The 27,694-nt window shown below is 41.2% G+C and overlaps 3 protein-coding genes and 1 non-coding gene across 6 annotated transcripts; all 4 read left to right on the top strand.

The window, feature by feature from the left end:
* The first annotated feature begins 715 nt into the window (after positions 1 to 715).
* Positions 716 to 7,143, top strand: dmc1 (DNA meiotic recombinase 1). Of its 2 annotated transcripts, none has more exons than XM_071463462.1 (14): positions 716 to 863; positions 1,046 to 1,126; positions 1,507 to 1,551; positions 3,459 to 3,605; positions 3,763 to 3,830; positions 4,382 to 4,434; positions 4,546 to 4,587; positions 4,686 to 4,758; positions 5,015 to 5,106; positions 5,250 to 5,323; positions 5,549 to 5,663; positions 5,867 to 5,927; positions 6,058 to 6,174; positions 6,859 to 7,143. In XM_071463462.1, exons 2-14 carry the CDS (start codon positions 1,070 to 1,072, stop codon positions 6,926 to 6,928), a joined length of 1,014 nt encoding a protein of 337 aa, XP_071319563.1. In that variant the 5' UTR covers positions 716 to 863; positions 1,046 to 1,069; the 3' UTR covers positions 6,929 to 7,143. The 2 variants fall into 2 exon arrangements, with proteins under 2 accessions (XP_071319563.1, XP_071319562.1); XM_071463461.1 differs by having other exon boundaries at positions 717 to 863; positions 3,748 to 3,830.
* Positions 7,144 to 7,270: 127 nt separating this feature from the next.
* gspt1 (G1 to S phase transition 1) lies at positions 7,271 to 19,774 on the top strand. The gene is made up of 14 exons (XM_071463456.1): positions 7,271 to 7,692; positions 7,988 to 8,032; positions 9,832 to 10,098; positions 10,198 to 10,231; positions 10,589 to 10,666; positions 11,038 to 11,218; positions 11,532 to 11,686; positions 12,689 to 12,829; positions 14,132 to 14,225; positions 17,077 to 17,157; positions 17,471 to 17,644; positions 18,464 to 18,553; positions 18,675 to 18,843; positions 19,044 to 19,774. The coding sequence occupies exons 1-14, from the start codon at positions 7,497 to 7,499 to the stop codon at positions 19,094 to 19,096; spliced, it is 1,758 nt and encodes a 585-aa protein (XP_071319557.1). The 5' UTR covers positions 7,271 to 7,496; the 3' UTR covers positions 19,097 to 19,774.
* Positions 19,775 to 21,540: 1,766 nt separating this feature from the next.
* On the top strand, positions 21,541 to 25,773 carry rsl1d1 (ribosomal L1 domain containing 1). Of its 2 annotated transcripts, none has more exons than XM_071463460.1 (9): positions 21,541 to 21,696; positions 21,946 to 22,085; positions 22,192 to 22,330; positions 22,585 to 22,733; positions 23,440 to 23,541; positions 23,942 to 24,035; positions 24,786 to 24,905; positions 24,996 to 25,178; positions 25,322 to 25,773. In XM_071463460.1, the coding sequence occupies exons 1-9, from the start codon at positions 21,658 to 21,660 to the stop codon at positions 25,457 to 25,459; spliced, it is 1,104 nt and encodes a 367-aa protein (XP_071319561.1). In that variant the 5' UTR covers positions 21,541 to 21,657; the 3' UTR covers positions 25,460 to 25,773. The 2 variants fall into 2 exon arrangements, with proteins under 2 accessions (XP_071319561.1, XP_071319560.1); XM_071463459.1 differs by having other exon boundaries at positions 21,542 to 21,696; positions 25,319 to 25,773.
* LOC139609339 (small nucleolar RNA SNORA55) lies at positions 23,733 to 23,864 on the top strand. The gene has a single exon (XR_011685207.1). It is a non-coding gene; the product is annotated as a small nucleolar RNA SNORA55 (small nucleolar RNA).
* Positions 25,774 to 27,694: the final 1,921 nt, after the last annotated feature.

Here is a 27,694-nt window from a genome sequence, read left to right as displayed (position 1 = left end):
GCCGTGTCTTTTCTTTCAGCATGCCTGTTGTGTATTTGTTTAAAATAAGTTATTCAGCTGCTCGCAAAGCATGAAGAACTTTTGAATGAAATATCGGGCTATGTGATTTCATTATGAAACATGATCATCAACCACATTTTAAGCAAATAGCAGATATATATTTAATTATGTTATTTGAAAAAAGCTGTGTGGCTAATCATTGGTAATGGTAATCATAATCATTAATGTTATTAATGATTATGATTACCATAGAGCTGGAGCCCAGCACCTAAATGTAATGTAGCATTAATTAACGTTCTTTATACCTTTGTTTTCATTACTGGCAGATATGTCAACATGTCTTGAGTGAAAAAGTTGTTATTGTCATTGTATCATTTATACAATTACACCCAGCCCAGAATTTATATGAATCATATTTACATGTAAGAGTAAGGGTTATCTGTTAACATTATTTTAAATGCGTGTCCAATGTTGCTTTCACGGCAGCTTTTTCAGATAAGCATTGTAATGGGAACATGTTGCTTTTGGCTCAGAGCAGTGACTAATTTGTATTTTTGAAAACTCAAACTTGCTATAATCACTTTATAGAGTTGCTTGTGTTTTTTAATTTACCAAGCGCGGCCTTGCGGCTGTTGAACGTACCAAGTATTAACCATGGATGTATTAACAAATAATCAGTTACGTTTATGTTCATTCAACTTGTAAACGTCTAATTTCCGACTGCACACGAATATGTCTGGAGTCTAAAATTCCCGCCAGTTGGAGCTAGACAAAACTAGCTAACCAGCTGCTACCTTTCTAACTAAAACTGTATTTTTTTCTGCCAGTAACTGACAGGTTCACATAATTGTACAAGTTATTTGGTAAATTTTTAATATTTTTAGTGACAGTTGTATTTATTTGTGAGCTCTTGAAAGACAAACAGAACAGTGTGCTAACAGTTCATTTAAGTAACTTAGAAAGGATAGCTAATTGTGATGACCTTGGCTAAATAGCCTCCTTGATTGACGGTAACTAAACGGGCAGAATACATTTTTGTTTTCAGCCTTTAACCCAGACTACACTGAAAATGAAAGCTGCAGAGGACCAGGTTGTTGAAGATGACACTGGTTTCCAGGATGAGGAGGTGAGATATAGATAGCTAATATTTTTATTTAACTCATATTTTCTAACTAACCATGGCTCTTCACTAGACTAGGAAATCGCTCAGCTATAAAAAGTTTAAATTAGTTGCTGTCCTTGTTTATTATGAACCTATCTGAAAACAGCTGAAATCCTGATATCAATTTACACATAGCATGCATTAATATACTATATTTTTTATATAGAGAGAATTAAATATATTTGCAATATACTATTATAATATACTATATTTCTATTCACAGCAAAACATTTAGGTACACTGTATAGAAATAGTGTCACAGCCTTTTAAATAATTTATACTGTACCTAATCCAGTTTCCTCCTCAGCAGCTGCCTCACATTGATGTATTTTTTCCCTGAACAGGAGTCCTTCTTCCAAGACATTGACCTCCTACAGAAACATGGGATTGTGAGTAAATAGCCGACCTGAAACATAATCATCAGGTCAATTGTCAGTGAGTGTGTTTATATGTGCATTAGTGTCCTGATTTTGAGTCTTACCCTGTTTTTGATTATTTTTGGGGTATGGTGTTCACATGAAACATGAAATACTTAGTTATCCATATCCCTGTACACATGATCATAACAGTATCCAGGTTTGTGATTTACTGCCTGCAGGTGTGTCTTGATTTCTCACATCTCAGTCAGTATTAGATGGTTCAGAAGCCTGGATAAGGGGTTTACATGCACTGTATCCTGGTTTCTGTTGGAGTACCTTAGGTAGTATATCAGAATCAGAATCAGAATCAGTTTTATTGCCAAGTATGTTTTCACATACAAGGAATTTTTTCTGGTGATTGGTGCAATTGATCAGCAACAGTGGGGCTCTCTAGCCTTGTTGATAAGGCTAATAGCAGATGGGAAGAAGCTGTTTTTGTGGCGAGAGGTTTTGGTCCTGAAGGACCGCAGCCTCCTGCCAGAGGGGAGTGTCACAAAGAGTTTGTGTCCAGGGTGGGAGGAGTCAGCTACAATCTTCCCTGCACGCCTCAGAGTCCTTGAGGCGTACAGGTCCTGGAGGGATGGAAGATTGCAGCCAATCACCTTCTCAGCAGAGTGGATGATACGCTGCAGTCTGTTATTGTCCCTCTCCGTGGCAGCAGCGTACCAGATGGTGATGGAGGAGGTGAGGATGGACTCAATGATGGAGGTGTAGAAGTTCACCATCATAGTCCTTGGCAGGTTGAACTTCTTCAATTGCCTCAGGAAATACATCCTCTGCTGAGCTTTTTTGATGAGGGAGCTGATGTTTAGCTCCCATTTGAGATCCTGTGTGATGGTGGTTCCCAAGAAGCGAAAATGCTCCACGGTAGCAACGGGGGAGTCGCACAGGGAGATGGGGGTGGGTGGGGCTGTGCTCTTCCTGAAGTCCACTATCATTTCCACTGTCTTCAGAGCGTTTAGCTCTAGGTTATTCTGCCTGCACCAGGTCACCAGACGGTCAGTCTCCCACCTGTAGGCAGACTCATCGCCATCAGAGATGAGTCCAATGAGAGTGGTGTCGTCTGCAAACTTCAGGAGCTTGACAGACTGATGGCTGGAGGTGCAGGTGTTGGTGTACAGGGAGAAGAGCAGAGGAGAAAGAACGCAGCCTTGCGGGGATCCAGTGCTGATGGTCTGGGAGTCAGACACGTGCTTTCCTAGCTTCACGTGCTGCCTCCTATCAGACAGGAAGTCGGTGATCCACCTGCAGGTGGAGTCAGGCACGCTCAGCTGGGAGAGCTTGTCCTGCAGCAGAGCCGGGATGATGGTGTTGAAGGCAGAGCTGAAGTCCACAAACAGGATCCTGGCATAGGTCCCTGAGGAGTCCAGGTGCTGGAGGATGAAGTGGAGAGCCATGTTGACGGCGTCATCTACAGACCTGTTGGCTCTGTAGGCGAACTGCAGGGGGTCCAGGAGTGGGTCAGTGATGGATTTGAGATGGGACAGGATAAGGCGCTCAAATGATTTCATGACCACAGAGGTCAGGGCAATGGGTCTATAGTCATTTAGACCTGTGGGCCTTGGTTTTTGGGGACAGGGATGATGGTGGAGGATTTGAAGCAGGCTGGCACGTGGCAGGTCTCCAGTGAGGTGTTGAAGATGTCTGTGAACACTGGGGACAGCTGATCAGCACAGTGTTAGCAGCACAGCACAGCACATATCTTTTTCAAAACAAGAGAAAGGTCTTACTCAGGTTTCTGAAACCAGAATAAGCTGTTTACATGCGCAAAACATAAGCAGGACACCCCAAAAATCCAATCATAACCAGGATATTAATACACATGTGCACGCACTCTATGTGAGCATCTCTCTATTTTTCCCTGCCTGTGATCACAGAATATGGCAGACATCAAAAAGCTGAAGTCAGTGGGTATCTGCACTGTGAAGGGGATCCAGATGACTACACGCAAGGCTCTGTGCAACATCAAGGGCCTGTCAGAAGCAAAAGTGGAAAAAATCAAGGAAGCTGCAGGAAAACTGCTGGTAAAAGGGGATTTTCTTCTGTGAATTCTTCATCCTGTTGTATTTATTCCTTGTGGTCTACGCTTGAATTAGTAAAAAAATAAGATGAACAAAATAACCTACAGAGCATTTAATATGTAATGTAATTTTCTTAAAACAATAGAATGTTGGTTTCCAGACGGCCTTTGAGTACAGCGCAAAGAGGAAGCAGGTGTTTCACATCACAACTGGGAGCCAGGAGTTTGAGTTAAGATTTTTTCTTAATGTTGAGAACATGTAGACTGTAGGATTATTATTGCTGAATATAATACAGCAGTTTGTATCACATGCATTCACATTTACATATACCATATATATGAGATGGGAGATATGGGAGTTTTGTTGTTTGATATTACGATATATGTGAAACATGTCTCATTGTGGTCTGAAAGCCTGCATTGTAGTTACTGCTACACTTCTCTAGTGAAGTGAAATTAACAATGAATACCTCAGTTTTCTAGGTTCTTTAATCCACATTACTAATGATTTTTTTGTTTTCTTTAAGCACCGATAGTGATATCCAAAATATTGCCACATTATCAGTGTCAAGGAACACTTCATGACTTCATGAGATACACTGACACTTCAGTTCAGGTTTACTGTTACATCTGTTTGGCAGGTTGAATAGTAAAGTGATCAGCAAACATTAAGTTTTACGAGTAGATAACGTGGCTGGGTGGTTGAAAATGAAAATTTCTCTTATTATTCTATTTAACTAATCATAGCACACCTGTTACATGTGTGTGTTATCTTTGCAGTAAACTTTTGGGTGGAGGTGTAGAGAGTATGGCTATCACAGAAGCATTTGGAGGTGAGAAGTTATATTTTTATAGTTAAATATACTGTGCATGATTACTCTGATAAAATATCACTCAGTTTGCAGTATTTGGCTCTAAATGCCCTATATTGTTTCATCCTACAGAGTTCCGTACAGGGAAAACCCAGCTGTCTCACACACTTTGTGGTGAGTAAGGAGCCTTTTTTCTTCCATGTAGTTTATAAAACAACACTGTACAAATCAAATAAATTGCATTAAACAGAGTCTGTGGTGTCTTTGTCCAGTTGCTGCTCAACTGCCAGGCGAGGACGGCTACTCAGGCGGGAAAGTCATCTTCATTGACACTGAGAACACCTTGTATCCTGCAACAACTATACCATATTTGATGTGACGTAAACGTACTCAATCTTAGACAAACCATACTATTATTTATGAATATGTTTTATATTTCTGGCTTTAGTGAGAACCAATTTAGAAAACATGTTAATGAGAGATATTTCTTCAGTAGGTATCAGTATGTATCTGTGCTATCTCTATTCATATATACATGAGTGTGTTTTCTACCCTTTACTCTGTCTGACATTATCCTTGACCTGCACCTGTTTGGTTTAAGTCGTCCAGATAGACTGAGAGACATCGCCGACAGGTTTAATGTGGACCACGATGCAGTGCTGGACAACGTGCTTTACGCCCGGGCCTATACCAGTGCGAACATACACTACACTTCATTTAATCTCCAAAACACTGATTGTGTGCCTTTTTACATTTGTGTTGTGCGAAAGTAGAGCAGTTTGTATTGAAACACTATCTCCTGGTGAGGTTAAACTTTTGTCTGCTCTCTTCTTCAGGTGAACACCAGATGGAGCTGTTGGACTTTGTTGCAGCCAAATTCCATGAGGAAGGAGGAGTGTTCAAACTGTTGGTGAGAAAAAAAACTCTAAAAACATGTTATTACATATTCATCATTTCTTGGATTTTACTTCCCTCTCACCTTAGTCATTCTGCAGTAGTTGGAGATTTAAACATTTTTTGTGTCATTCCTAAGGGAATGTAAGAGTTAAACATCAGGCACAAATTCTAAAAGTATGATTCTTTCCCAGCTTTCAGCCATTGAGCCTTCTTCTTTTCCGCTCCTTCCTGTTGCCAGATCATTGACTCCATCATGGCTCTGTTCAGAGTAGACTTCTCAGGTCGGGGAGAGCTGGCTGAGCGGCAGCAGAAACTGGCCCAGATGCTCTCCAGGCTGCAGAAGATCTCTGAAGGTCTGAACCACATAGTGCTGCATATATGTAGAAACCACAAACATCCACTTATCTATATGTACAGAGAATGTCTACAAGGTGCATGCATTGGTGGTCTCAAATATAAATACACAATAAAAGTAATTTTCCCTTTAATATGTTATGATTTAGTATTCTACCCAGACATGAGGTATCTTGATGGCTTTTATTTATGTTTACTTTAGAATACAATGTAGCCGTGTTTGTCACCAACCAAATGACAGCTGATCCTGGAGCAGGGATGACGTAAGAGATAGCAAATTCACTCATTCTCCTCTAAATATGAAAAGTTTTTGTGCTAGAATATGCTGTATCACATTTGGAGCAACATTGTTTCAAGATTTGATGAGAACATTTAATTTCTTCCCCGGTTAAGGTTTCAAGCTGATCCCAAGAAGCCAATTGGTGGGCACATCCTGGCCCACGCCTCAACCACACGCATCAGCTTGAGGAAGGGACGTGGAGAGATGAGAATTGCCAAAATATTTGACAGGTAATGACCAGATTTAGTGGTAGTTTATAATGAGAGAACACATTAAAATTTTGTATTATTGTTTTGCCTAAATTCAAGGAAAGTTGGATTGTATTTCTCCACACTTTTTCGATTCCTGTAATGTATAATTTTGATAATATTTTATTATTATAATAATAATAGTTACTATTATTTTTTGTTTTACTTCCTGTTGTCATGCTGTCATTTTCTACACTAAAATAGACGATGTGACATCAGAAAAAGGTTTTATGCCTATCATGTTATTTTTATTTTCTCTATTTACCCATCTGACAGCCTGAAAGGGTATTGACCATGGAATAGTTGTATGCATTGTACGTATTGTATGTGTCCTGAAGTACAATATGTGCATACATGTAGAATTAGGATATGACAATGTATCTTAAAACACCACTTTGGTGGATATATTGGTGAACAAGCCATGTATGACTGGCTTACAGTACATGGATTTTATAGTAATTGGCTAAAGAAGCTGTATGAAATGTATAAAAAACAAACAAACCAAGAAACAAAAGACAAGACCTCAGTCCTCAGTGGCCCAGACTTGGACTTAAATTTGAACAATGAAAACATTTGGGACTTTGGTTGAACTCTAGGTTTGTTGACTTCACTGCAGCTCTTAGAAACATTTGTTCTGTTTATTTATCTCTTTGTGATTTCCTCTAGTCCCGACATGCCTGAGAATGAAGCCACTTTCGCCATCTCTGCTGGAGGAGTTACTGATGCCAAAGAGTGAAAGAAGAAGGTGTCAGCGCAGTTCCCTGTTCAATCAGTCTAAATGTTATGTAATGTATTTGCAATGGATTTATTTATTGAATTTTAAAACTTTATATAACTTCTTGCTGTTACATCTCAATCTTGTACTATGTGTTATGGTATTTATTCTATTTATGGGCTTTGTTGTATTTTCTGTGTTTCAGAGATATTAATATAAACAAAGAAAATAACAAACTGTCTGTTATGTATTTTTTAATAGTTTATCCGGAGGAAAGTAAGACTTCGCCATCTACCAAACAGAAGTGTTAAGTTAGTGGTGAACACTGCTGAACCATCACAGTAAGCAGAGGGCCGCTGCTGGCCTCTAGCGGTGTTTGCAGGACGAGCAGCGGCTGAAGACCACTTCTCGTCGGCTACGGGATCCATATGCTTGCTTGTGCAAGGCTTTAACAAAGCAATGGGGACTCCACCAAACGTGCTGATAAGAGTCTAAAACACACCGGCAACTAAACGCGTTTTAACGGAGCCACAAAAATCATCCACCTTTCTCGGTAGTGGAAAGCTTGTCAACTCTGGAGAAAGGAGCGATGGACCCGAGAGATACAGCCCCAGATTCGTGGGAGCTGGAGGAGGATGCCGAGGCCCCGGCTGCCGCGGCGGGGCTCCCGACCGCCTTCGCCGCCCTCAACGTCAACGCCAAGCCGTTTGTTCCCAACGTTAACGCCCCGGTTTTTGTACCGAGCTTCCTTCAAACCAGCGCCGTGGAAATGCCGGCTCCAGACGGTAGGTGAATGCCAGACAGCTGGCTGGAAGTTAGCTTAACTTGCTAGCTTGCTTGCTAATCCAGCTAAGTCAGCCTTCCTGTCTGCAACTCGCTGCGCTCAGTCCAGCCAGTGCCTCAGTTATCGCATTTCCACTAACTAATCAACAAGTCGGCTCGAGTGTTAGTCATGTGTTATAATAGTGCAATAGCTCATGTATTACGTAGTAACTGTCACAACCGAACGCCAAACGTGACCACCCGTGCCTAATAAATATTTATGAAAGTTTTGACATGCTGTGTTTTCTCTCCTCAAAGGTGCCCCTGATCCAGTTGCCAGCATGGAGGTAGCAGAAACAGCCGGTATGCATCCACTGTGAACTCCTGGCACTGCATGGTCAGGTTGTTCAATCACAAACGTGGCTGTCAGGCAGGATTTTACCACATGACAGTGTGGTTATAGGCTCAGGTGTGCAAATTTAACTGCAGCCAAGATTGTAATCCAAGACCGAACCGCATGCAGACCAAGAAAGCATGCTCACTTTTGATTCTCTACTTGTGGTGTAACTTACTGGACTGTATTTAGATTACTGGTACTGGTAAAGCCATGTGCATGGGCCTACGAATAATATGATGCAACCTCGCTTGTCCATGCCCGAAATAGACATCCCATTGGCACACACTGTGATATGTGTCAAGTACTGCATGTCCAAGGCCCTGGCCTGCTGTGTGTTAGAGCAATTTGAATGTATTTGGTTACTCCAGAAAAATACTGTCATTTGCCCTGAGTCAGGTTCATTCACAATTTTGGCCTGGCCTGGAATGCTGTGCGCCTTTACTCAAGTTACAAAGAACTGGTGGTGTTTTTGTTTTTTAGTAGAAAGGCTGAGCACTGTAGCTGTAGCAGAGGGAGTCACAGAGGACGACCAAACAAAATGATCAGATGTAGTTTATACAAGCAACAGACAGTGATAAGGGTCTGGAGAAATCTTTCCTTTTCACCTTTCCTGCGGACACATTCATGTTGATGTTTATTCTGACACTCAACCCTTCACATTTCTCTGAACATGCCTAGATGACAAATTTTAATTCAAGCATATAACAAAGTTGGTGCATAAATAGCCTTCTGAGTTGCCAGCAGCAGTTTCTCACAGGCTGATTATAAACGTCGCATTGTACATGACTGCTGGGCTGCGTAATTTCTTAGTTGCTGAAATTGGAGGCTTATTTGTGTGTTGCCATGGGAAGATGCTTCATCTGCAGGGCTCAGCAGATTTCAGAGTACTCTTGTTACCGTTTTTGAGTTGCATTTGTTTGCTTGGCAGAATGCTGTGGACAGGACAAGGAGACAACACACTGTGAAGCCCTCCAACTCTTTTTAGATTATTTGTGAGGGTAAATAAATTTTATGAACATTATATGACACATATTACATATTTAGATTCAAGGCACAGTTGCAGTAGTAGTTTGTGCACCTGGAAATCAAATACCACTGTCATTATTTTTGCAGCCATGCAAGAACACAATCAGCAGTTGACTTTAGGGCTGCAAACCAAAGAGGGATGGTCAGCTGTGGAGACAGAAAAAACGTTTTGATTATGATTATCAGTTTATTTCATGTAAAATGTAAAAATCAGAATGTCAGACATTAGTTTTCCTGTGTGTAGCTGTGGAGTGTTTACACAGTAGGTTCCCTATAATCAAGATAAAATTACAATAGAATAAAATGACATATCTAGACCTGCATAATACGCAGTAATTACCAATAATAACACACAAAAAAAACATAATTTCTAAGAAGAGCATGTGAATGATAGTGGTGCAGGAGATACAGATGAATGAGGTGTCTTTACTCGGCGCACTTCTGTGTTGGAATTGTTTCTGTGTGTGTTTGAAATGAGCATGAGGGGATCTCATTCCAGATTTTTGTGCAAATGTGGTAAAATGTTTTAAGTGTGGCGAAAAGGAAAAAACTGGCAGAAATGTGGCTTGAATGAAGTCCAGGATGTGGAATCAGTCAACATTCACTCATGGTCTGTCTGCAAGTTTTCTCTCCGGCCAAAAACTATGTTATGTTCCTCCTCTTCCAAGCTGTGAGTTGTCGTCCAGACGTTACAGAGAAATAACAGGTCTGTAGGTGTAGTAACTGTGTGTGGTTCCAGCTCCGGTGGAGAACGGAGGCACGGAGGCAGACATGACCACAGAGGAAGAGACGTGGGAGCAGAAAGAGGAGCCTGGAGGAGGTGGGGGAGGTGGAGGACAGGAGGACCTGGAGGCAGGAGGAGCCGGCGAGGAAGGCGCGGCGAGGAAGGAGGACGAGGAAATGATGGAAGAGGAAGAGGAGGAGATGCCCGTGCCCAAAGTGGCTCCGGCACCGCCAGATGCCCCCAAGAAAGAACATGTTAACGTGGTCTTCATCGGTCACGTGGGTGCGTCTCATGTGAATGTGTGAATATTATTCTTTTCTGAGGAAGATCATAGAAAGTTTTATTCATCTTTAAAGATTTCTTCTTGTTTTTATGTGTCAGATGCCGGTAAATCAACCATCGGAGGACAAATCATGTAAGTAATCTAGTTTGTGTGTTTTGGCGGCCGGTCACAGTGGCTCCACGGTGAATAAGAAATATCTTAGGGCAGTATGAAGTACTTAAATTTCTATTAATGTACATCATTATATTAGAGCACTGTATAGAAAGCTCAAACTGCATTCATACCCCGAAGATAAATAACAAACATTTTTCACAGTTGCAGTATTCTGTGGCTGCCAGCTACAGTGGCCTTTTTGCACAACATTATTTTTCAGTCGAAGCTTCAGTTTCACCTCTGCTCTGATGATGCCACAGATAAAACCAACACAGCGTCACTTGCGTGGCCACCTTTCTTGCAAGGTTTCACTTTGTTGTGTATTCTTCTTGCTAGGTACCTCACTGGAATGGTTGACAAGCGAACCCTGGAAAAATATGAAAGAGAAGCGAAGGAAAAGAACAGGGAGACATGGTGAGAAAGGCTAGTGCTGTTTGTGTAGCTGCAGACGAATTGTTCTACATAACAACTGGTGACTATTGTGTCTTCTTTTCATGGAGCTGGGTTGTGTTGTTACTTTGTTTTGTCTGAAAACAACATGCCTCGAAAGTGTATTTTGTTTATCTTTAATATATGTGAATGAATCCATAATGCACTTATTAGAATATGTTGATGAAGCCTCCAGAACCTGTGAATTTGACCATATTTTCACCGTGAAAATAGATGAGCATTATTCAAGCAAATTTAGAAAAGGTTGATTGTGATTCCAATAAATGTGTTTGCCACACACAAATAGTGATTTTAAGTCCTTATAAAAACATAATAAATAAACATGGTTGTTGCAGGTACCTGTCGTGGGCTCTGGACACAAACCAGGAGGAGAGAGACAAGGGGAAGACAGTGGAGGTTGGGAGAGCTTACTTTGAGACTGAGAAAAAACATTTCACCATCCTTGATGCCCCTGGACACAAGAGCTTTGTCCCCAACATGATTGGCGGAGCGTCACAAGCTGACCTGGCAGTCCTGGTGAGATGGACATGGACACAGAGTCAACCATAACGCTAACTAGCCCTAAACCTCAGACTCACAGATTAAATCCTGTACTGACACATGCAGATTCTTGTGAGTCAAACCATTTTTATTCACACTGTGTACATTTATTTGTAAATGATTCCACTGGTGAGATATTTTCAGCACAAGGAAAAACGTATGAAAAAAACATCTTTTTTGTATGATTTGTAAATGAGCTCGAAGGATTTATTTATGAGACATCACTCCTTCTAAATGTTTGTCACTAAATGGTGGAACTGCTTCTGCCCGCCTCCTTGGTTTGTATCAGGTGATTTCTGCGAGAAAGGGGGAGTTTGAGACCGGCTTTGAGAAGGGTGGACAGACACGGGAACACGCCATGCTGGCTAAAACAGCTGGAGTCAAGCATCTCATTGTCCTGATTAACAAGATGGATGACCCCACTGTCAACTGGAGCCTAGAAAGGTGAACGGATGAAAATAGATTTGTGTTTGTTTTGGCTTTAGCACTGTCAGAGGCAGTTCTGCATTAAACATAGGGCCTGTTTGGAGAAACCTTGGATACCTACATTTCTTTGGCACAACAACAGTCATATTTAAGGATGATGGCAGATTAGCGTCGACATTGTTTATCTGTGACTTTGTTTTAAAAACATTAGAATTGGTATTCCCTCCAGATCTCGCCCACTGCCTTTAAATGACTGATATCCTGCGAGATGTAGTGCAGCTGTCGCATTTAGATTTTTGCAACAATTAAATTGTAATCGGAAGAGAATCCCCTCCTGTAAGAGAAACATGAGGGCGAATGTCAAACTGTTCTTATTGATCCAGAGGTGAATTGAGCCTGGACCACTGTGCAGCACCTGAGCTCTGTGATTTCCTACAGCTGCAGCAGCAGCAAGGCATGGAACAGTCTGCACGGTCTTCGGATTGACGCTCTGCTGCTTTAAATGTTTGATCAGATGTGCAACTGGACGTGGAGCTAATCAGCTTCCCACAGACTCTGCACCTTGCCTTGTCGTCATTTTCTTCTCTAAAGTGAAGCCACATTTTTGACCTTTTTCTTTGGCCCATCCTTCACAGCTTGTTTTTTTTATGGAGTTAATAGTTTTTTTGTAAATTTGAAACTGTTGGAGCTGTTAAGGATGCACCAACCTCACCTGACGCTGTGTAGCTAGCTTGTATATAAACAAACGGACATTCTTTGAAGGCTGTCACTGAGTTTAGACAAAGCTGCTTTTGTGCTGATGCGTGCTGTTAGGGCGCGGACAGGTCCTGGCAGATAGCTGTTGACGTCCTTGTAGATGTTTAGGAACTGATAAACAGCATTTCTTTGTGAAGTGCTTCTTGGAACCCGTTCTAATTTGGAATTGGGTTGTGATTCCCAACCATACATGCAACAAATCAGTGATGTTATTCATTTGTTTGTTGAAGTCTATGACGTCATGGTTTTGTTAACTTCGCACAGGTATGAGGAGTGTAAGGAGAAGCTGGTGCCATTTCTGAAGAAGGTGGGATTCAACCCCAAGAAGGACATCCACTTTATGCCTTGCTCTGGACTCACAGGTGCCAACCTCAAGGATCCTGTACCTGAATGTCCCTGGTACACGTAAGTCAGCTCTGTGAATCGGTAGTTGACAGACATAGATTTTTCCAAACCCAGATCTCGATATTTAGAGAGCAGGGTGGCCAGTGGCTGATGTATAATGCCAATATGATGCTGTTTTTATTTTTTTCATCTGATAAAATGCATCAATTTAATAATAATAACAAATGAGACACAAAACTGCTTAACTTAAATGAACATTACACTACACTACTGTTTCTTGTTTAAGTAGATTCTGCTCTTGACTTAGTATTTTAAATAAAAAAATGTTCACAATAAAAGAAAAAAAAAATGTATTGGCCCCGTGAACAGCATCAACAGATGCTGGTTTTCTCAAAATACCAGACTTGGGCCTGATTGAGCAACAGACCAGTTAATTGCTCTGTCACTGCTGCGAATGCTATTCAGTGGTAGTACAATATGTAGTATAGTCATGTGGTATAGGTCACGTGGAAAATTTTAGATGCTCCATTGTATGTACAGCAATCCTCGCCAGCCGCTGTGTACCACGCGTTAATGTTTTTGTCTAATAACCGAAGCCCCAGAGAGGAAGTCACACTATTTACCTGAGCAGTGATGCTTTGTCATATGTTAACAAAGCGTGTAACTACTGCGTTTACAGAGGTTTATGTGGTCGTGTTTCCACGCAGGACATGATGAGATACACCAAGATACACTTCACTGAGCAGTGAAGTCTGCTTTGTGTTTTCAAGCCAAATCAAATGAGCATGAAGAGGGCTTTCAAAAATGAAAGGCATTTGCTCAGTGAACAGAAAGATTAGTGCAATTCAGACATAAACAATTATAAAAGACATTTTTGTGATTTTTTTTTTGACCAACTGTAATTAAGGGATGAGGCTTGTCGACATCTACGAATAACAGCTTCATTGTAGTTAGTGAAGAGAAACTTGCTAAGTTGAGAACATTGTGGTAAATTCATAAATAAGTTATGTTTGTCTTTAAAACTTCACTAGTCTTATGGGGCATTGAGCAGATTTGTTCTCTCCGTCTTCTATGGTGATATTTTTTTTCATTATTGAAGAGGATTTCGTTTTTAGTTTTAGTTGATGCATTGGTTTGTGCTGAGTCTGGATTTTGGCTGCAACATTTTCTGTTGCTTCAGATTTTATACTCAGCTGTGGTTTGATCAAAAAGTTCATTTTAAAGAGTCATATGCTGTGACAAATCACCCTTGGTAGACCAGAAGACACAGCAGCTGCACTCGTGAAGATATTTTTGACAGCAAGTACACAAATGGAATTTTTATAACTGTGATGGGTGATCTTATTTTCATTCCTTTGCCAGGGGTTTGCCATTTATTGCCCACCTGGACAGTTTGCCAAACTTCACCAGATCCAGCGACGGACCAGTCAGACTACCTATCGTAGACAAGTACAAGGTGAGCAGCTGCAGGGCAGAGAGGGAAAACAACAATCTGTGACAGATTGTCTTCTCCACTGCACTCTCCTCAGCAGATAAGTGGGCGTCAAATTTCTTCTGGTTTTGTTTACTTTGCCAAAATCTTCTTTGCTCCCTCTCCAGTTTATTTCCTTCCTCTTGGATTATTTCCAAGAGCACACCAACATGCTTACACACACGCACACTTTGCAACCCGCTATATAGTCATCCCTCTTTAGGATAATTCAGCTCCTTGGCATCCGTCTCTGTTTAGGTGTTGGAAGCAGTTCAACACAAACTGTAAGCACTGGTGGAATCGAGTTATTTTGGAGACCTCTCAGTTGTCCCTACATTAATCATTGGCTCTTTCCTTTCTTCATATAACATCTTTTAATCTTCTTGCCTCTCTGTTATTTACAGTGCATTCAGAAAGTATTTAGACTCCTTAACTTTTTCCTCCTCATTTTCTTATGTTGCAGCCCTATTCTAAAATCACTGAATTCACCCCCCCTCTCATCAGTCCACACTCAGTGCCCCATAGTCACAAAGTGAAAACAGAATTTTAGAAACTTTTGCAACTTTATTAAAAAGGAAAAACTGAAAAATCACATTGACATAAGTATTCAGACCCTCTACCCCAGTCTTTTTGGATTTGGGAATTTTCTGCCATTCTTCTCTGCAGATCTTCTCCAGCTCTGTCAGGTCGAATGGTGCCATCTGGTGCTCCTTAAGCCAAATTTGCTGTGCTGTCTTGTCCGTGGGCTTAGGGGTCATTTTCCTGTTGGAAGGTGACCCTTCAGTCCAGTCTGAGGTCCTGAGCACTGTCAACCAGGTTTTCATCAAGGTGCCTCGACACAATCCTGGCTCTGAGCTCTGCAGGCAGTTCCTTCAACCTCATGACTTGGTTTTTACTCTGTCAGCTGTGAGACCTTATATAGACGGGTGCGTCTTTCCAAATCATGTCCAATCAGCTGAAGTTACCACAGGTGGACTCTAATGAAGGACTATAACGTCTCAAAGATGATCAAGAGAAATGGGAGGCACCTGAGCCAAATTTCAAGTGTCATAGTGAACGGTCTGAATACCTCATACTTCATACCTCAGACTGAGCCGAAGGTTCACCTTTCTTCAGGACAGTGACCCTAAGCACAAAGCCAAGACACAGTAGGACTAACTCAACAACTCTGAAAATGTCCTTGAGTGGCGCAGCCAGAGCCCTGATTTGAACCCAATCAAACATCTGTGGAGAGACCTGAAAATGGCTCTCCGCTGACAGTCCCCATCCAACCTGACAGAGCTGGAGAGGATCTGCAGAGAAGAATGGCAGAAAGTTCCTAAATCCAGATATGCAGAGCTTATCATGTCATATCCAAGACAACTCGAGGCTGTAATCGCTGCCAGATATGCTTGAACTAAGTGGTGAGTAAAGGGTCTGATTACTTATCTATGTCGATGTGATATTTTAGTTTTTCCTTTTAATAAATTTGCAAATATTTCTAGGATTCAGTTTCTGCTTTGTCATTATGACATTTTGAGTGTGGATAAAAGGCTGCAACATAACAGACTGAGAAGAAAGTGAAGGAGTCTGAATACTTTCTGGATGCATTGTAAATACTCCTCTCTTACTGAGGTTGCATAAGAGCCTTATGTAGCGGTTATATGACTAAGTAGTCCCAACTGGTGTTGTCCTGATATAAGGGGATTATGGTGCAGTTAACTGGGTGCTGCATACGAATGGCTGCCCTGCTGAGATGTACTGTACAGCAAGCTTTCACAGAGCTGAGAATAAAACAATTACCCTGATTATTTTGTTGGGCACTGGAAATCAGCCATCGCCATTAACTTATATTTACACTGCTTCAAGAAGTGAGTCATACTTTGTTACTGTGCTGTTAATTCCTAATGTAACACTAAAGCATTTTAAATTAACAAAGCTGATAATAGAATGATAGCACAGAAATAATTTAAAATAAAGGTAAAATACTTAAACTACATATTTTAGAATTTACCTCTATGATGCATCCAAACACTGTTTTGACCAGCAATGTACTTTATTGAAAGCACTGTTGAAAGCACTGTTTGTTTAGAGGAAACTGCTAGCCTGGCCATGTAACAAAATCCACCTCCCAGCACCTCTAAAGTTCACCAACTAACACACTATATCCCACTGGATTAATCCATACAAAACAAAGTTTAAAAAGACACATTGGGCTTGTAAGACGGGTTTCTTAGCCGGGCACAGTGACCTCCTCAAGTCTCTCCTGGTTGTCTGGCAGTCTCACGGTGATGATAAGATTTTCTCAGATAACTGTCAGACAGAAGGAGAAATAGCCACTTCCCAAAATGTGAAAGGATTCCTTTTAAGTGTTCCCTTTCATCAGAGGCTTGTACTGAATTTCTCCTCTAGTTATCTGTATTTTTAGACCGATGTAAGAGGCCTTTGTTCTTGAAATCGTGAGGCAGTTTTCTGAGCTAGAACGTATTCACTGACTCTCAGCGTTCTGGAGTGACAAGTGCAAAGAGACTCAGTGGGTCCAAGGTGCTTAAATGAGGAAACTTTTTTAACCAATCACATAGTTGTTGCCAGGTAAATGTGGCACAGATTGGTTTAAAAGTCAGAAAGACACAAGACAAAAATACATTGCGCAATAGTGTGATGTGGCAACAATAAAAAATTCCATTCACAAGTTCATCAATACAACATCACCAGTATGCTACCATCAAAATATTTATTTGCACAATGTACTGATTATACCAATCACAAGTTGGTGGAAGTTCATAGTTGATTTGAATTGCTCTCATTTTTTTCAACGTGTGTGTGTGTGTGTGTGTGTGTGTGTGTGTGTTTACAGGATATGGGCACAGTCATTCTTGGGAAGCTGGAGTCTGGATCCATCAGTAAAGCCCAGCAGCTGGTCATGATGCCAAACAGGGTGAGATCTCCTCTGTATGACTTTGCTTTACTCACATGGGACCAATAAACCCATTACTAGAAATAACTTCAAGGCCTCATTCTTACATTAAATGTGCTGCAGCCCAGACGCAAAGAAGATTGTGAAAGGAATCAGTTTCACTTCCAACGCCAGCCATGTGTCCAGTTACAGTACTGCAATAATTTGTTTATTGAAAACATACATTCACAAATTGCTCTGTGTATGTGTGTGTGTGTGTGTGTGTGTGTGTGTGTTTGTGTGTGTGTGTGTGTGTGTGTGTGTGTGTGTGTGTGTGTGTGTGTGTGTGTTGCAGCACACAGTGGAGGTACTGAGCCTGCTGAGCGATGATGTGGAGACAGACGATGCAGGTCCAGGGGAGAATCTGAAGTTGAGGCTGAAGGGCATCGAGGAGGAAGAAATCCTGCCTGGTTTTATCCTCTGTAGCCCTGACAACCTGTGCCACTCTGGTCGCACCTTTGACGCACAGGTGAGAACCAGATGAAGACAGTCACTGCACGCTGGTGTTGTCATTGTAGATCTGACTTCTCATTAGTTGTTGGGGGAGAATTTTATTTATCTTTATTTAAACTCGAGGGTCATTGAGGGCAAGGCCCTCATTTACAATGACGTCAAGCAAATCCAAATAATAAAAAGATACAAGGTAAAAGAGAAACAATCAATTAAAACCAACACATAAATATAGTGAACAAATAATGTACAAGAAATCAATTAGAACAGGTACAAAGAGAAGCTAGAAATTTGAATTAAAGGTTGAGGGTCCAGGCTGCAACAGGCTTGATTGGTTCTCATTTATTCAATTTGATGCCAACAGATAAAATTTAACTAAACCTCCTCCTATATTTTATCTACTGCCACCACACTGACTGCTGCAGGTTGGCATAGCAACAGCTACAAATGGTAGGGGATAGGGTCTGTCCAAGCAGGGTCTTTGTGGGTGGGATGGCTGTGCAAACCAATCCATTTTAAAGCCAGGCGTTTATACACAGCCACCGTAGAAGGCAGTCAGTCAGCAGCCTGTTTGATGTAGAGCGTTATTGTAATTTTATTTATTGTCTAGTGTTTAGAGGAAGTGGACAGAAGCCAGTTGAAACAAAGATGGAGAGTGAGGCACTGAAGTGTTTTGTCTTTGCCTTTGAATATATAGTATAATGCAAATAGGGAGAGAGGTTGTTAATTTTGTTCATAATGTATCCTTCACTGTTTAGGAGTAAGCCAAATAAACTGACTGTGACTTCTGATTTTAAAATTCTTTTTGCATGTTGCTCAATTGCTCCTTTCATTTCAGATTGTCATCATTGAGCACAAATCAATCATTTGTCCTGGTTACAATGCAGTCCTTCACATCCACACCTGCATTGAAGAGGTGCAAATCACAGTAAGTGATTCACTCCTCTACTTCACAAGCTGTTGCTGAAACATTTATTTGTGGTTTGTAGTGCAGCCATCAGTTTGTGACTGACTGGAGCGCAGTTTAACTCTTTGAGTCCTCACCACAGGCCTTAATCTGTCTGGTTGACAAGAAAACTGGGGAGAAAAGCAAAACGCGACCACGCTTTGTTAAGCAGGACCAGGTGTGTATCGCCAGGCTCCGGGCAGCAGGAGTCATCTGCCTAGAGACCTTCAAAGACTTCCCTCAGATGGGACGATTCACGCTGCGAGACGAAGGTAAGGTCACTGTGGGCGTGAGTATTTTTGAAGGAATTCTGACAGCTGGTTTATAAGGAAGCAATGGACATAAAGGTTGCAGCAGAGATGTGTTATGAATGCGCATTTCTTACTTATTTTTCACCTAGTTCTGACATAAAGAAAAGCACAGAAGTCTAGTATCACAATGTATCATCCCTCTTCATACACTGCTCCTCCAGGCAAAACTATCGCCATCGGCAAAGTGCTGAAGCTGGTGCCAGAAAAGGACTAAATGCAACAGTGGCAGCATGCATGGAGTTCTTCCACTCGTTACCAGAGGAGAAACGCTGCTAGAGCCGACCCAAACAGCTACTCTCTCTTTACACACAACTATGCTAAAGAGAAGAACAACGACAACAAGGAGTGAAGACGGAGAATAAAATTTTGTCCAATGAAGAAAACAAGACTGAATCAGTTTTTATGATGAACAATATGAAACGAGAGACCAAGTCCAGTGTGTCAGCTTTCTCATATTGAGAGCTCAGCTATGCCACTAATGTAGCTACATGTCCCCCTTCTGTACTCCCACAGCTAACCGCACTGTCGGCTGGCCACACCATTTGTTTTTAGAATGGAGATGGATGCAGTGTTACTGAGTTTGGGGAAGAAAAAACAAAAACTACAGAATGATTTCATATCCTGGAAAAGTGCAGAGTTAGCCTGTAATCATAATTAGCAAAGTACATCTCCTTTTTTTAAAGAGTGGGATTAAGAATCCAATGGACATTTTATTTGGTTTTCAGGATTGCTGTACCAAAATTTTTAGTTTGGTCTCTCTCCACATGAGATGGTTTAATTGGATTGAGCTCACACACTACTCTGGTGAACCAAGGATAAACACACTCACACAGACACACACAGCTGTTCCATAATCGAAATCTTAAATAAATGATCAAGCTGCAATGGAAAAGGTGTGCTTGTTTTCTTGTTATATCACATCCTGACTCTTTCCTTTTGAATAGTAATAGTTCTGAAATGATCAATACTGGAAGGTTTTTCTTATTTATTCACATTGATATGGGTGTAGGCTGATTTTGTTAACTCTCAGTTAGACTAAACTCTTTTTTGGCTGCCGTACATTTTTAATTTACTGTAATATTTTATAAAACATTTTCAGTGCAGTGATTTTCATGTTAAGATTGATCTGCACCCATCCTGAGAACTTAAAGCTGACAAATTTTCCATTTTTTTCCCCCAATCTTTATTGAAAACATTCAAATATACAAACAGTGCAGATGTACTCTTCATAATTGTATACAGAGAATCAACAAGAATGTCAATAAATAAAATTGAATACAATAAAAACAAGTTGGGATAAATAAACTTAACTAGTATAAAATTATGAACCAGAAACAAGTTATTACTATTCCCAAGTTAACTTTTCTTACTCTGCATTTATGTATGTAAACTTTACCATATAGGATCAAATTACACCTTCACATTCAATTCTAATATGATTACTTTTTCATAATATATCATCTTTCATTTGAGTCCAAAAAGAAACTGAATGTATACAATGGCAAAATAAATGTGTTAAAAGGTTCTATATCTAAAAAAATATATAAAAATTGGGTAAAAATAGATCTGTTGAATATATATTCTACACAATATTGATGTGTTTTTGTTTTCAAAATCTAATTGATAATAGATCATATGTATATATGCTAAATCCCATGCTTTCATAGAATGAAATTATGCATTCATAATGTTTGTACCATTTATCATCAAGAAGGGTTCTATCCTCAGTTGGTCTTGAAAATGAAGATGACTTCTCATTAAATGTGAAAGACCATTAGGAATACTTTCTTTACACCATTAAATTCTCTCCTTGTTGCAGAAAAGCATTTATCAAGGAATTGTTCATAACCAAACAACAATCCATTAACTTGCATGTATGATACCTTTATTCATTTATTCAACTTTCTAAAAGTATTGTTTGGAATAAAATACAGCATAGAAGTTATTCCTTAATCATCTTGCTTTAAATGTGTTACTAAAGTCAATAAAACTAAGTAAGTCAAATCTACCTTCTTCTCTGGACCCTGAGATCATTTTTTCAGGTGGTCTTGAAATACCCTCAGCCCTGTTAAGACCTGAAACTTGATAAAGCAACATATTCAGAATTTTTTGTCTTATTAGGTCTAGGGAGAAAGTTAAGCTGTTATGTAATTCACACATCTTTAGTTACATCAATACCTAAATATCTGACTTTTTTACTGGACTATTGCATAAACTTTCATCAGTTGTATCAGTCAGAGTTCAGATCTCACATTTCCCCATGTTAAAGTGCAACCCTGAAGCCGAGGTCAGTTCGTTAATGGTTGTATAGTTGGTTCAACTGGACGTTTATCTTTCTGAAGCAACACTGTTGCTGTCATCTGTTTGTTGAGCAAATTCTTTCTGAAACTCGATGTACCCTTTATCGGGACTGTTCGGAACCTTTAACGACGTGTCCATCAGAAGGTCCCCTTTATGTCCTCATCTCAGCAGCCAGGTTAGCTTTCAGCAGGCTGGCTAGCTAAACTCGGTCACGGTTATCAAACTTTTCACTTCTTCCAAACACAATAACTTTGTAGTAATCTAGTCTCTTTATCGTGCTTTCCTCACAAACGTCAGCCCTTTAGGTTGACATCTTTTTACCTTCAGTTAAAGCAACTGAAGCACAGGCCGCCATCTCAACCTGCTCCGCCAGCTTCCGGACGTTCGGTACAAATAAAGTTTATTTTGTATTGTGTGACGTCGCGCGTACCAAATGCGCATGCGCGGCCGTGGTTCACACGTGAAGCAGGCAGCATGGCTGATAAGACAGAAGTTGTGTTGGACCGGGCTCAGGTAAAAAAAACCTCCTTTTTGCTGCAGTGCATTTAAACTCGTTGTGAACAGCGCGACGGCTAATGGAAGTTTACACGACTGTGATAAATTATATTGTAATGAATCAACAACAAGTTAGCAGTAGCTGGCTTGTTCGCCCGGCGAGAGCTTTAGCCACAAAGCTAATTCACAGTGGCCCAGTAGGAGTGGAAGGAAGCTGGAGTTTGTCTGTGTCGTGTTTTGTAACTCTGGAGTTGATGTCTCTGTCAGGTGAAAAAAGCCGTTCAGGCTCTGCAGGCTTTCCTGAAAACCAAGTCCACCGGTGACTCTCTGTTCCTGGACGACACTCAGCACATCAGCCTGCTCTTCACCCTCTGGAAGATCCCCAAAGCGGCGCAGACCATCCGCATGTGAGTCTCACACACAGCAGCACAAAGCTCTCTTCATACTTGACCTGCAGTTCTTGTGTAGAAGTTATTTTCTCACAGACACTGACATTTCATTTTCTGCCCTCAGTCCCTTGCCCCATGGACAGAGGCCTGACACAGACGAGATCTGCCTCTTCACCAGGGACGAGCCCAACATGACCTCGGAGCAGACCCAGAGGTTTTATAAGAAGCTGCTGGAGGCAAAGGGTGTCAAAAGCATATCTGAGGTACCTACCAGTCAGAGTCCTTGTGGAGCACTGACAGCTTCTGATTTGATTGATCTTGCATGAATAGTAGCAGAGGAGTAAACACATAGCTCAGCATGAATAAATGTACAGTGGAGTATAATAAAAATTATATACATTCATGATTGGAAAGTTTGTTCTTTAAGAGTTTTACCAGCCATCAAGGTTTTTGGTCTACATTCAAACCCCCTGTTGATGGTGAACATAATTGTCATATGTCTCTGTACCTTCTGCAGATCATCCCCTACAAAGTCCTGAGGACAGAGTACAAACCTTATGAAGCTAAGCGCCGTCTCTTAGGGAACTTTGACATGTTTCTGTCTGACGACCGTATCCGCCGCCTGCTGCCATCCCATCTCGGAAAACATTTCTATGAAAGGAAAAAGTAAGGACTATCCCATCTGTGTTGTCTTAATAGCAGAGTTTTTCTGCAGCCGTGATGTCTGTTGGTGTGGGTCTTTGTCAGCTATGGAAGAAATAATCACAGTTTCATATTTGGTGTCGAAACAAATGGTGAACTTTGTGATATTGTAGACCAAAAAGTTTGTTTTTTGTTTTTTTTTTGTTTTTTTTATGTGTGATTTTGGCTTTAACTGATTCTGAACAGTGAACGTAAAGAGAAAATGCCAGTCAATACAAAGTGCTGCATGAGCAAAATAAATAAAAAATAACCAGTGTAGTTAAAACCAGGTTTGAGGAGTGAATCAGAATCAGAAAAATGTTATTGTCCATCAGGGCAATGGAAAATATCTTTGTCTTTGGCTCACATATGTACACACATATAAATAGAAACCTGGAAAGCCAAATGTCAGTATCCACTAACAGAAATGAGTTACAGTAGAACTTTTTAGTGATTAATGAAAGGTAAAAGGTGATCGTGCTCACTCCCCAGTTGCATAAAATAAAGCAATAAAAGTCCCTTTTAAAGCATGAACTCCATGCCAGCAAGTTCTTTTCTACATTTTGTGCAAAACTGTGAATTATTTCTACAAATCTACTTATGTTTGTATGTAACTTATGTATGTACATCTGTGTTGGGTTATTCTGTAGCTTCGGTTACTATATTCTTACCGTTTATGTTTATGTACCAGGGAACCACTGTCTGTGAACCTGCAGAGCAAACATCTGGACAGAGACATCCAGAGTGTCATCCAGGGCTCGAGCCTGAAGGTTACCAACAAGGGCTGCTGCTGGTGAGATTTGCTCCGCCGCTCTTTGTGTCCCTAATAAACTAAAACAACTTTATTCAGCTCTCTGTGAAGCCATTCTTCTTTTTCTTCAGCTTTAGGTTTAACGTTTAATCTGAGTGCTGCTTCAACAAGGAGGCAAACCAAAGATTAGAGTTTTGAAGAATGTTTTAAATATATGTTGTCTAAAATCAACAGCACCTCACAACAACCCTGTCGATTCTGTGCAGTGTTTGACACGGGTCACGCTGGGTGCCATAGCAACTCGATGTAAATCCAGATGGACCTCCTCTTCCCATGGAGCCTGTCTCTACAACTTTGATACAAAATACTTAATGTCCATGCTGTCACTTTAAATGCTACAGTGTAGCCCTGTGTAACCTTGCACTGTGGCTCTGTGTTGTAGTATGGCTCGTGTTGCCAGCTCCAGCATGAGTGCAGATGAGGTCACAGAAAACATAGAGGCTGCTGTCCAGACAGTGGTGGCCAAATTGCGAGTGGTGAGTCTATTAACCCGTCTTGTGTTTTCATTACGGTTGGTGCAGCCAGCTGGAAAAAACGAAATTCAGTGTCAGTAATGGGCTGAGCTCTTTAGAAATTAAACTCCCTGCACAACTTCCCCTAAATTTCCCTTTGCAAGTCAATGCTCACTAACAAGGGAATATTGTATTGTGTGATCTTATCTATATTCTGTTGTCCTATCATCAGCCTGTCAAATTGCCAATAGCTGATGTGGTCGCGGGGTGGTGGTGGTGGTGGGGGTGGGGGGGGGGTTGTTTATCGTACGTTACCATATGAGAGAGACAGAAAGCACAAGCGTGTCCAGTTTGTCCAGTGCACAAGCGTGTCCAGTGTAAGTAAGATGACAAATACATTTTATGGCTACACTAAACAAAATTGTCATCACAAATAAAGCATTAATTATTTACATGTAATAATAAGTCACAATCAGTCAAAATCAGCAAGGGGGGGGTGCATAGAAACAGCTGTTTATAGACCCCTCCCCCCGTCTCTCTGTCTCTCTCTGTGTTTTGCAAGCATCTGTCGTACTGTATGTGTGAAAGTAGGCAGGGCAAATTAAACTTAATATAATCCTGATGATGATAAATTAAAACAAGCCAAATATCACCTTGACATAAGCTATCAACAATCACTCTGATCATCGACTGTCGGCACAGCCCCACCGTATTGCACTGATTTGGCTTTTAGCTTGTTTTCGCTTAAATATTCTGTTCTCGCTGTCGCTGCAGAAAGGACCAGTGTTGAAGCTCATCCACATAAAAAGTCAAACGTCAGTGGCCCTGCCCATCTACACCTCAGACCTCCGCCACCTCAGCGTGCTGGAGAAGGCAAATAAGCCCAAGGAAGAGGTGAGAACAACCTTGTCCTCAAATCTTTGTCTTCGAGGCAGATTTATTGAAATTAGTGAAATAACCAGCGTGTGTGTTTGTGAATTTCAGAAAGGAACAGCCCAAAAGCAGGCGAAGAAAAAACAGACAAAGGACACAAAACAAACAGATACCACTGCAGAGGGGAAGGGAGAGAAGAAGAACGTGAAGAAAAAGAAGGCGGAGGAAGAAGAGGAGGAAGAAATCCCACAGCTGGTTCCCATAGAAACACCAAGCAAAAAGCCTAAAGTGGAGGTCAGTACTGCTTGCAGCTGCTGGATTTACAATTTTAAATACTTCTCAAGGTTTAAACCGACAGCTCAGAAAAATGTAGACAGTTGAGTGTTTTTTTTATTAGGTGGATTTCAGACACTTATTTCCTCTGTTTCTTGCAGAAGCCACTGAAAAAGAAGCAGCTGGAGAAAGCTCCCAAACCTGCTGCAGCGAAGAAAGGAACAAAAGCTCAGAGCAAACTGACGAAGAAGGCGGGCAAGACTGAGTCCAAAGTAAAAAGAAAAGTGCCAAAAGTGAAATGAGTCTCACATTACCCTCCCACCCTGGACATTTGACACAGTGTACACAAGCAGATTGTTCATAGAATGACCAATTTATTCAGTCTGTCTGTTTTTGCGTGAATGAAGCAGAGTATAAACGTTGTTATCTGAAATGATCTTTGCCTATGTTGTGTTTTCTGACTGTTTTGTAAAATGGGCCTTTTTCCCAGCATTCATATAGTGTTAAATAATAAGTATACATATGGTATTGGTGATTTATGTACTGTTTTGGTTACAGTAACTCTTTGTGAATTGTTTTGACTTCCTAAAAAACATTAAACTTGTTTTGACCTGTTCTTTTAGGATAATTCCACCAGTCACTTTCCTCAGGGAGACACTGATTCAAACTTCAGAGCAACACCCAAACATATATTTATATCCTCCATGATGGGAGTGAACATATAGCTATGGAGAATGACTCACTGATGATGAATATATTTATTAATTGTCATTTTAACAGTTAATTGAGTGATTGTGGAAGTCATTTATCAAGAAAAAGCACCAGATACTTGCTTTTTTATCATTCAGATCATCATTATTTATGGATTGAGTGCAAAGTTAAAATAAATAAATATAACTGACAGAATATTTGTGGAAATAATAGTTTTGCAGCCTTCAGCGTGTATACCGTGCACGTGTTGTCCAAACAGTAAACATGAACTGTTCTTACACCTTCTGTTTGCTCTATCATCAGAAAAGCATCAGCCTTGAGAAGCGTTTGCTCACGGTGGATGCAGCCATCGGAACTGTGCGTGTACTGTATACCTGCCAGCTGTATCAGATGACATTCCTATTGTTAAAGGGATTATACTCAGGCTTGTGCAGCTGCTGCCTGCTCCTTCCATGCAATGAATCCACGTGAGCACAATTTCATCCCTTACACGAAACACCAAAATGTTCTCTGCGCTGAAAAATTAAAAACCATATGTCCACATGCAGATCTGTGACAGAATAGGAATTTTCTAAATTTGTACGTAAAGTATGTTGGAGGTGTAATGTAATGAAGATCATTATGGCCAGCCAATCAGTGGTGATGGTTTCGTCTTCGACAGGTGGGCCGGGTCTGTCCATTCATCCAAGCCCTTCCTCTGCTGCGTGGGTGTGGTGGGCCATCTGGAATTACAGTGTGTTGACGGGTCACAGGGCCGGATAGTAAGAGATGCATCATGCAGACACTCCCGATGATCATACACATGATGTAGCTCCTTCATGTGACCGTTGGTACGTGGCCGCATTCACAAACAGGAAGGCTCAAGACAGAGATAAAGAAGACAGTCAGGAAGCTGTGGATGTGCAGTGTCTGGTATTTCTATTATTCATGCCTTAAAGCTTCACAGAGGGGAGAAACAAAACTCTAACAGGTGTTCTGCGAAGCTGCCATGGAGGTAATTGGAGAAACTTCATTTCCAGATGACTCTGGGCGCCTGTATCCAGACCCTCACTGTTGCTCTGCAGTGGCCCCATGCAGGGCCTACCTCCACAAGCCCATCATAGTGATGGTGATGGGATCCTTGATGTCTGCTGCAGGCGGACTCCTCTTCCTGCTCCAGTCGTCGGGGGTGACTGAAGCCTCCGGCTCTGTGGCCTCGGCCTGCCTGTCCATAGGGCTGATGTTTGTAGTGATGGGGCTGGTGTGGATCCCCATCCTGAAAGAGAAGCAGAGGCGGAAACATTATAGCCAGGGGGCTTGAACAGAGAAGGTAAATGACTGAAAGTGGAAACACTATTTTTGTCAGTGGTGATGCAACTTGAAACATCCAATACAATCACAAAGCCTGTGTGGTTCTTGCTGATAACCACTTGTGTACATTGTACTTTGACCAGTGTCGCAGCAAATTGTTTCTGTCAGTCACTCAGAAGCAAACCTCACTGTGCATCAGCTGCCAGCACCCGCTGCTTAAGACTTGTCTCCACATCTGGATTCTAGGTTGGAGGACCTCCACTACCACCATGTCAACATCTGTACAGGTAGAGCCGGTCATGGAGAGGAGGTACGGAGGAGTTGGCCGCTGCAAGTGCTCCTTCTGGTTCGCAGTGGCCCACGACATACTTGGTGTCTTCATCATGATGGTGGGGGTCTTCGGAGGGCTGGTTATCCACGATTTGTTCATCTATGCTGGGGCTATCATCATCTTCCTCAGCCTGATCTGGTGGGTGTTCTGGTACTCCGGGAACATCGACGTGCCACCGGAGGAGCTGGAGGACGACGTGGGAATG

The sequence above is a fragment of the Trachinotus anak genome, unplaced genomic scaffold (genome assembly GCF_046630095.1).
Source record: "Trachinotus anak isolate AG129_WGS33_773 ecotype Australia unplaced genomic scaffold, CSIRO_AGI_Tana_v1 ptg000025l, whole genome shotgun sequence".
Classification (NCBI taxonomy): domain Eukaryota; kingdom Metazoa; phylum Chordata; class Actinopteri; order Carangiformes; family Carangidae; genus Trachinotus; species Trachinotus anak.
This window is presented reverse-complemented; position numbering and strand designations above follow the sequence as displayed.

Coding starts and splice junctions, on each gene's coding strand:
- dmc1 (XM_071463461.1), top strand. CDS start 1,070: ATGAAAGCTGCAGAGGACCAGGTTGTTGAAGATGACACTGGTTTCCAG. Junction 1,552..3,458: donor TCCTACAGAAACATGGGATT/GTGAGTAAATAG, acceptor CTGTGATCACAG/AATATGGCAGACATCAAAAA. Junction 6,175..6,858: donor ATTGCCAAAATATTTGACAG/GTAATGACCAGA, acceptor GATTTCCTCTAG/TCCCGACATGCCTGAGAATG.
- gspt1 (XM_071463456.1), top strand. CDS start 7,497: ATGGACCCGAGAGATACAGCCCCAGATTCGTGGGAGCTGGAGGAGGAT. Junction 10,099..10,197: donor GGTCTTCATCGGTCACGTGG/GTGCGTCTCATG, acceptor TTTATGTGTCAG/ATGCCGGTAAATCAACCATC. Junction 11,687..12,688: donor GTCAACTGGAGCCTAGAAAG/GTGAACGGATGA, acceptor AACTTCGCACAG/GTATGAGGAGTGTAAGGAGA.
- rsl1d1 (XM_071463459.1), top strand. CDS start 21,658: ATGGCTGATAAGACAGAAGTTGTGTTGGACCGGGCTCAG. Junction 22,331..22,584: donor GTGTCAAAAGCATATCTGAG/GTACCTACCAGT, acceptor TACCTTCTGCAG/ATCATCCCCTACAAAGTCCT. Junction 24,036..24,785: donor TGGTGGCCAAATTGCGAGTG/GTGAGTCTATTA, acceptor CTGTCGCTGCAG/AAAGGACCAGTGTTGAAGCT.